General features: G+C 46.6%; 2 protein-coding genes across 2 annotated transcripts in view; one reads left to right on the top strand and one right to left on the bottom strand.

The window, feature by feature from the left end:
* Nucleotides 1-1,143, top strand: part of rev3l (REV3 like, DNA directed polymerase zeta catalytic subunit) — a 104,093-nt gene extending 102,950 nt beyond the window's left edge. Inside the window, exon 32 of the mRNA XM_034232846.1 lies at nt 230-1,143. Coding sequence (XP_034088737.1) covers nt 230-370 — 141 coding nt within the window. The 3' untranslated portion in view covers nt 371-1,143. The remainder of the gene's footprint in view (nt 1-229) is intronic.
* Nucleotides 1,071-5,343, bottom strand: mfsd4b (major facilitator superfamily domain containing 4B). The gene is made up of 4 exons (XM_034232847.1): nt 4,852-5,343; nt 3,926-4,094; nt 3,311-3,427; nt 1,071-2,897 (listed from the first exon to the last, which is right to left on the bottom strand). Exons 1-4 carry the CDS (start codon nt 5,104-5,106, stop codon nt 1,600-1,602), a joined length of 1,839 nt encoding a protein of 612 aa, XP_034088738.1. The 5' UTR covers nt 5,107-5,343; the 3' UTR covers nt 1,071-1,599.
* Nucleotides 5,344-8,626: the final 3,283 nt, after the last annotated feature.

Below are 8,626 nucleotides of genomic sequence, written 5' to 3' on the forward strand. Positions count from 1 at the left end.
TGGCTCCTGTTTTTCTTTCATGTAACATTTCAAACAATGAATGTATTAATGTTGAGAGTTTGTGTGTTTTGATATAAAACAAATTAAATCAGTTTGAAGCTACCTTTGATCATAACTGTGATAAGACGGTTAGCTTGATGGCTGGGTGAGGCTATTATCAGATCGCTTTGATATCTTGCACTCAAGAGCTTCTACAGTGTAATAAGACTGTGTGTGTGTGTGTGTCCAGGTGTGTAGGAACTGCACTGGCAGTGCCGAGCGGCAGGTGTCCTGTGTGTCCCTGGACTGCCCTGTCCTCTACAAGCTGTCCCGTGTCAACAGACAGATCTCCAAGGCCCCCTACCTGCGGCAGCTGCTGGAGCAGTTCTGATTGGCTCCCGGCTCACTCGGTGCTATTTGGTGCTATGTGGTGCCCCCCCCTTCCCCATATCAGTGTTTAATTGTCCACTCAGTTGTAAAGGTTTCATTGAGCCCTGGTGGGTCTTCATGTGTCTTGTGACTGTTGTTCGTTTGACTGTGTGTCTGCATAAGCTGCTGCGAGTGAAGCTGATCCTGGATCTGATGCACAATGACCTGTTGTGTCTCGTAGCAATGTGAAGGAGCTCCTCACTAATCTCCAGAATTCACTACATTCAGACCACTAATAGATTTCCCTTCATATTGTATGGACTGCAGTCTTTGTGTCGATAGTTCCTGTCGAGCTCCGTCTCTAATCTCATAAAGCTCCAGCCACGAATACATCAATACTGTTATTGTGCATTCTGTTTAAGGATGCCATTTGTCATGATTGTACTGATGTTCATTTTGGCAGATATGACACTTTGTACTCTACAGTGTAGGAACTGGAAACTATATAGTTTTTTCTACGAATCTGGGACTGTTGCAATACTGTATTTTGATAATTGATGTCATAAAGAGTTTATTGTTTCCTTGTGCATATGTGGTTAAGTGAACATTTTCCATTTTCTGCGCAAAAGAATTAAACCATGTTGAGATCCAATCTTCAATTCTTCAACAGCCATACAGGATCTGTGTATTTGTATAAATGTAAAAAATATGAATGAAGGAGGTGTTTTTGTTTGTTTTTAATGGACATTGCTGTAGGTGGAGGTTTGAGATTGATATAATAAAAATGTAATCAAATGTCTTCTGTCAATGATTCAGTTATAAAAACACGTTGGCAGTGACGACACAGGATGTAGAGATCCATAAAGCACAGCACGTTACAGAACATGACAAAAACTAAATCCACTTCATTCAAATCTTACAACTATCATCACATCCTGTCCTGCTGTTAATGAAAACACTGCAGTAGTGCAAAACATTTGAAACATACTTTTCATTATTGTAGTTGTGTGTCCTTGAGCAAGGCACTGAATTGCAATACGAGTCCTGGGTCCTCTGACCTCTCTGTGGAGGGAGCAGGCCAACACAGACTCCCTGAAGAGAATCCATGTTGTGTTTATTTTCAAACCTTGAGGAGAAATACGCTTCAAAGGTGCCGAGTCATCACACTGAGGATGGTTTCTGAGCTGCACAGGTTCCGGTCAGTGTTGCATTGAATGCTAATCCTTTTTGTTTGGTAAGGGCTAGAGTGCCTCAGTCTCTCTTCTCTCTGTCCATGGAGAGCAGTAGTTTGCGTCTGGGGGACTCTCCACCCAGGGACATTGTGCTGGAGAAAGAGGCTCCACCTGCCACCTCCGTCAGGGGGCCGCTCTCTGTTGGAGCCGTGATGTCGGGGGGAGAGGGAGCCTTGCTGGGGGAACTGATGAGACTCGCTGTGTCATCCATTTCAATCACCTCAAAGTCGGCATCATTCCACTGATCAGCCTCGTCCTCGTCCTCGTCCTCCTCCTCTTCCTCATTGGCTCCTGAGTCCAGCAGCGCCTGACGATATTCGCTGTCGTCTGCATCAGGCCGGCCCCTGACGCAGGGTTTCCTGCTCTGGCTGCTGGGGGCTGAGGCCAGCTTGTACATGACGGGGAAGAGGATGGAGGTGAATGTGGCGGTGATGAGCGACAGGTACATGAGCAGGGGCTGCTCCGGGAACTGTCCCAGCAAGTAGCCTACAATAGCAGGAAGCACCATCTCCCCCAACGCGGCCCCCACCACGAAGACTGCGGCCGTGTTGCCTGTCACTGTCGTGTACTGCTCCAACCAGGAGATGCCGCTGGGAAAGATGGTGGCCATGGAGGCGCCGTACAGACCGGTGCAGGCCCACACCGCCACCTGCTCCCTGCTGAAGAGGCAGAGCAGCAGGGAGGACAGGGTGGAGCCCACCAGGCTGAGCAGGATCATGGTGCCCGGGTACATGCAGGCCACAAAGAAGATAGCCAGCCCCCTGCAGGCAGCAAACGCAGCCCAGAACAGAGAATTGAGCCCGGCCGCCTGGGACTGATGCATGTGGGCGTAGTCCTTGGCGAAGGTGAAGATGAAGGAGCCGTACGCTACCTCAGCACCTACATAGGCAAAGAAGAAGAAGAAGAGCAGGGCTATGAGAGCCGTGTGATGTTTGGCCAACAGTGGCTCCCCCGATGTCTTGCGTGCTTTTTCACGTGACGAGCTGCTGCGACAGTAGAGGATGAAGAAGAGGAAGGAGATGAGGAAGATGAAGGAGCCAATGACGATGTAGGCCCACATGGATTTGAGGGTGCTGCTGCTGCCTTGGACATAGCGGATCAGTGTGTGGGCGTCAGGCGCTCTGGTGACCTGCTCCGCGGGGACAGGAAGTGACGAGTCTGCTGCTAGGACTCCTGCACTGCTGTTGCTGTCAGACCCAAACAGCAGCTTGGCGATGATGGGAGACACGAAGGCTCCGGCTGCAAAGCTGAAGTGCAGAGCCTGCAGGTGGGGGCCTGCCTGCTCCCCCCACGTGTTCAGTATGAGGACATTACCAACTGGGGACAGTAAAACCATCATTAACACATTTCTGATACACATTTTCGGTATTTCTGAAAGGCTCCCTTTCAACACAGCAAAACACAAACTCAGTTGCTACCTAAGAACTTATTTTCTTAAGTATTCACTGAAGTTTAAAAGTACCTAACAGAGGTCAGATTCATCTAGGATACAGTGGGCCACGACAGTGTTCAGATGTTAGCGTGTTAACAGCTACACCCACAGCTCAATGTGCAAGAAACTATCTGTTCAGGGTTAGTGTGTGTGTGTGTGTGTGTGTGTGTGGTGTGTGTGTGTGTGTGTGTGTGTGTGTGTGTGTGTGTGTGTGTGTGTGTGTGTGTGTGTGTGTGTGTGTGTACTGCGTGTGTGTGTGTGTGTGTGTGTGTGTACTGCGAGCTGTAAATGGGCTCACCTGTATCCAGAATCCCTGTGGTCACCCCGATGCTGGACATGAGGCAGGTGAGGAGCAGAGCCTGCCTACAGAAGGGGATGGCACACATTCCCACTGAGGTGACCAGCAGAGAGCAGCCTGAGGACAACCAGAGCACAACGAGTGACGAGTGGAGAGAGGACAGAATCCTTGCGTAACTTTGAAGAACCTTTACTCTCATTGTTTGATCAAATGTAATGAAGGTTCGTCAGAGAATAGTATGAATTAAAAACTGTGTTCCAAAAATACTATAGCATATCCTCAAAATAAAGAATGTAAAAAAAATATATTAGAGCATGGGATTTCAATGTTTAAAAGTCAACATAGTGCATCTTAAGAATTATTCAAAATATGTATAGTACGTCAAACAGCTTTACCACCAGGATGCTGAACTCTCTCCCCTCCCTCCTACCTCTCCCCCTGCCCCCATTGGACCTGGATTTGAACACCTCCCCTCCCACACACACACACACACACACACTCACACACAATTGTCGTAATAATAGTCGTCCATCATAAAATAATGTTTTAAAAATACGTATAGTATGGTATGTCAAAAAATGTGTACAACATATAAACCATGTGTATGAGCGTTACCCAGCAGCAGGTGGGGGCTCAGGCAGTCAAAGAGAAAGCCTCCGAACAGGGAACCCCCAATGTAGCCCGCAGAGCGGCCCACGAAGATGTAAGAAAGGTTGCTGATGTTCTTGTTCACATTTACAGCAAGGTCCTCGAACGTGGGGCCGATAACAGAGATACTCATCCCCTGGAGCAACAAGAGATCAGGAGTTACAATGACTGAGTCGCTGTGAGTGACAGGTGTGCTGCACGCTAAAGAACAATGCACAGAATCACTTCTCAAATGCATGCACGCTTCTGGCTGTATAAAGCAGCAGTTACTGCTTCCTGTCTGTTCCTCCAACTGCATCTCCTGTAGCTGATACCCTGGCACTTGTAGAAGTACCAATCTGAACTATCCCTTTCATATTTAATCCATTGTTTCTTAAACCATAGAGCACAGTGATGGACCAGCTGCTTCATTGTTGCTGCAGGAAGTGTTTGCTGCGTTAATGCAGAAAAATGGAACATTCCAGAACTACACAAACTCTGGTGTATGCTGAAGGCTTTCCGATAACCTGGTTGAAGAGCAGGTTATGCATGTAGTTTGTCCTGTCAGTGCAGGATACTGCAGGTTCACTCCAGGTGACTGGATATCATGACACTTCCTGCACATTACAATAGACTGATAGGGAGCCCATTCATATCATTCGTATTTAAGGCTTTGTGGCTGCAGGTCAGAATGCAGAAAACCTCATATAGCCTACCCGAGTGCTTGCACAGGTGTCGATGCTTCCTGATAGCACTACAGTAACGGTAGTTATTATAACCAAGATAACAAGATATATGGTAGGCTACTTGAGCCACAGTTGTATGCTAGTAAATGAAGAGAAGGCTGAATGAGGTCTCCATTGAATATTATTTGTCTATAGAAGCACATAGGTATGATTATGAAATAAATGTACCAGGCCAAGGAAAGCTGCACAGAGCCCGAGGGTGACTATCCAGCGGCCGCACGCGCCCCTCCTCCTCCCGCCGACCACCTCCACCCGGCCGTCGCACCTCAGGGTGCTGGTCCTCCTGCCTGCCTTCAACGCGCTCTTCAGCCCTCTGCCGGTGTCCTTCCTCTTGTCAAACAGGGTGTCCTCGTCGTCCTCCATACTGGCGAAACGAACGTGCTTCTTTTTAACGACGGTGTCTTGTGAGGCGGACGAAGACATACCTGTCAGTTTGACAGTGCTGACGATGATGATGTCAGAATGCTGTAACAGGAGTACACAGCGGAAACGGCGGCGGATAACGGAGCTTTGGTGGATTATCTGCCTGTTTGCAGTTTGTCGACTCGTTCAAACGAGGTTGGTCATGTTTAGACCGGAGCCTGTGGTTTAAACGGCTGCATGGCGCGGAGAAGGCCGCCGCAGACCCGCCGACCATCACCAACACAGACCCACAGGCTGCAAAGATCGTATAATTATCCGGAGTCCTCACTCGGTGAAAACGCGTGCTCCATCTTCTGCAAAAAACATAATAAAACAATAATAATAATATTAATACAAAAATAATAATACGTTTAATTTGTAGGAAGAACAAAATAGGCCTACAAACAAACTAAAGAACAGAGCGCATTATAACCTGGCGGAATGGGCAGGGGGGGGGGGGGGATTCCGCCAGGTTATAATGCACTCTGTTAAGAGAAGGCAAGTTTGAAGGGGTTTGAGGGCTGTTTGAATGATGGTCTGACTGATTATATAGTAATTTCTCGTTCAGAAAAACATATATTCGTTTTAATTGTTACTACATAACATCCTTTCACCCATACAGAACATCTCACAATATCCCTGACCTGATGAAGTTAAAGGTCCCATGTCATGGCCATTTCTACTAATAATAATTCCATTGTTGAGGTATACTAAAATAGATTTATATTGTGCAATTTTCCAAACTCACATTGGTTTCTCATACAGCATCTCTGTAAAGTATGTGTATTCACTCTCTGTCATAAACGGCTTGTTGGAGATCCTGCCCCCTGTTGTATAAACGAACATTAGTTAGATTCATATTGATTAGAGTGCACAATATACATAAAATAATTGAGAGAAGAAAAAGAGATGAGTCATTCTACAGAAAAGGTGGAATCTGGGTGATACAAATCTGCTGAAATATATTCCTTCTAAACACATCTAAAACCTGTTAAATAGCAATAACTAACTCTTAACTTGATGAATCCACAACAAGTAGAGCTTAAAGTATTTTTATTATTTGTATACATTATATAAATCTTATTTATATAGGAACGTCACTGGTGTTACGTGTTACCAGGAAGAAGAGTAACACCAGTGACAATTTGAGAAGGGTCTAGCTGCGGCCGCGGACAGTACACGACACGCCCACCTGACACGACACTACGGTGGCAGATTAAAAACGAATTGCAAATGTGATTGTAGCATTTTAACTACTATTAGGCAAATAAATGAATAACCTGTCAGTTTGAGAACCCCTTATCCCATTTTGATGGTTGACATCTCATTTGAACAGTGAAAGCCAGAATGACAGGGGTGAATTTTATTTTATAATTTTGCAATAAGTCAAAGATATGTTTACTGTATATTATAAAAATGCTTGTCATGTAGGCATACTGGAGATAGAAAGGCTTTAGTCAGTGTTGTAGCTGAGATTCTTACCGTTCCAATGATGTATGGGATGTATTAATAATAATTGGATACTTGGATTTATATAGCGCCTTTCATGAGACCCAAGGTCGCTTTAAAAAGAAGAACAGGAGTAGAAACAAACATAACAAAAGGCAGTCAGACAAAACAACAAATAGATTTGGGGCCAAAGGCCTTGGCAGACAGATGGGACTTGAGGGCCCTTTTGAAGGCGTCAAGCGTGGGGATGTTGCAGATCTCCGCAGGGAGAGCGTTCCAGAGAGTGGGGGCTGCCATACTGAAGGCTCTGTCCCCGAAGGATCGCAGGTTGGTGCGGGGGGGGCCAGAGTCTGAAGACCGCAGGTTCTGGGGTAGGGCATGTGGGAATTGTATTGGTGGTGGCGAAGTCGATAGGGACTTGGCTTGGTAACTGGAAGGTCACCAGTTACATTACATTACATTACATTACATTGCATTTAGCTGACGCTTTTATCCAAAGCAACTTACAATAAGTACATTCGACCAGGAAGACACAACCTTGAAGAAAACAGAATCATATAAGTACATCAGGTTTCATAGAGCCAAACATTTCAAGTGCTACTCAACTGGCTTTAGGTAAGCCAGTCCTTTATTAGTATAAAAGTGCTTCGTTAATAGTTCTAACGCTCGAAGTGGAGTCGAAAGAGAGTTTTCAGTTTGCGCCGGAAGATGTGTAAGCTATCTGCCGTCCTGATGTCAATGGGGAGCTCATTCCACCATCTTGGAGCCAGGACAGCAAACCCACATGTTTTCGCCGATGGGAACTTGGGTCCCCCTCGCAGCGAGGGCGCAACGAGTCGTTTGGCTGATGCAGAGCGTAGTGCACACGCTGGGGTGTACGGTTTAACCATGTCCTGGATGTAGGAAGGGCCAGATCCATTCGCAGCATGGTAAGCAAGTACCAGTGTCTTGAAGTGGATTCTAGCAGTTACCGGAAGCCAGTGAAGGAAGCGGAGGAGCGGAGTGGTGTGGGAGAATTTAGGAAGGTTGAAGACCAGACGAGCCGCTGCATTCTGGATGAGCTGCAGAGGACGGATGGCACATGCAGGTAGACCAGCCAGGAGGGAGTTGCAGTAGTCTAGGCGTGAGATGACGAGAGCCTGGACCAGAACCTGAGTCGCTTTCTGAGTCAGCTGGGGATGTATCTTCCTGATGTTGTAAAGCGTGTATCTGCAGCAACGGGTTGTAGCAGCGATGTTTGCAGTGAAGGACAGGTTGTTATCTAGGGTCACACCCAGATTCCTTGCAGTCTGAGTCGGGGAAACAACTGAGGTGCCGATGTTGATTGTTAGGTCAAGAGTGGGACAATCTTTTCCCAGGAGGTAGAGCAGTTCAGTCTTGTCAAGGTTGAGCTTGAGGTGGTGAGCAGACATCCACTGAGAGATGTCAGCTAGACAAGCAGAGATGCGTGCAACGACCTGGGTCTCTGAGCAGTTCAAGTCCCCGAAAGACCAAGTGCTACCGAGGTGTCCCTGAGCAAGGCACCGTTCCCTACACTGCTCCCCGGGCGCCGTTCAAAATGGCAGCACACTGCTCCTAACACTAGGATGGGTCAAATGCAGAGAAACAATTTCCCCACGAGGGATTAATAAAGTGAATCGAAGTATTGATTTGATACAAGCAAGCCAGTGTTTCATTGTGTACTTTCAACTACAGTATATGGTCCGGCAAGTTCAGCATTCACTGTGATGAATATAAAATAAGACACTGATACCGTTTTCCTCAATGAACATTTATTGAACAGAATATTGACCTGCATCATGTGGAAAATCAGAGCTGGTCAACTGAAAAAAATATGGACCTGCAGGAGTTTAAAGCCTATTTAAAAACTCCTCGGAATCTTTCACAAGTCCTTCAGCCGATCGGGCAGGGGGACGGATCGGGTAGTGACAGTCACTACCCGATCTGCAGCTCTGCCCGATCTGCAGTGCGCATGTGCGAGATGGTCCACCATATTGGACAACTCCGGACGGCAACCCAAGTAGGATAACATTGACACAGTGACTTTTGGCAAACCTCAAAAATAAAACGAGAGAGAGATGAGTTATTGTTA

The sequence above is a fragment of the Gymnodraco acuticeps genome, unplaced genomic scaffold (assembly GCF_902827175.1).
Source record: "Gymnodraco acuticeps unplaced genomic scaffold, fGymAcu1.1, whole genome shotgun sequence".
Classification (NCBI taxonomy): Eukaryota; Metazoa; Chordata; class Actinopteri; order Perciformes; family Bathydraconidae; genus Gymnodraco; species Gymnodraco acuticeps.

Excerpts from the sequence above, each read along its gene's own strand:
- mfsd4b (XM_034232847.1), bottom strand. The coding sequence starts at position 5,106 with ATGTCTTCGTCCGCCTCACAAGACACCGTCGTTAAAAAGAAGCACGTT. Across the intron at positions 4,095-4,851 it reads GTGCAGCTTTCCTTGGCCTG|GGGATGAGTATCTCTGTTAT; the intron begins GTACATTTATTT and ends TTGTTGCTCCAG. Across the intron at positions 2,898-3,310 it reads CACAGGGATTCTGGATACAG|TTGGTAATGTCCTCATACTG; the intron begins GTGAGCCCATTT and ends TACTGTCCCCAG.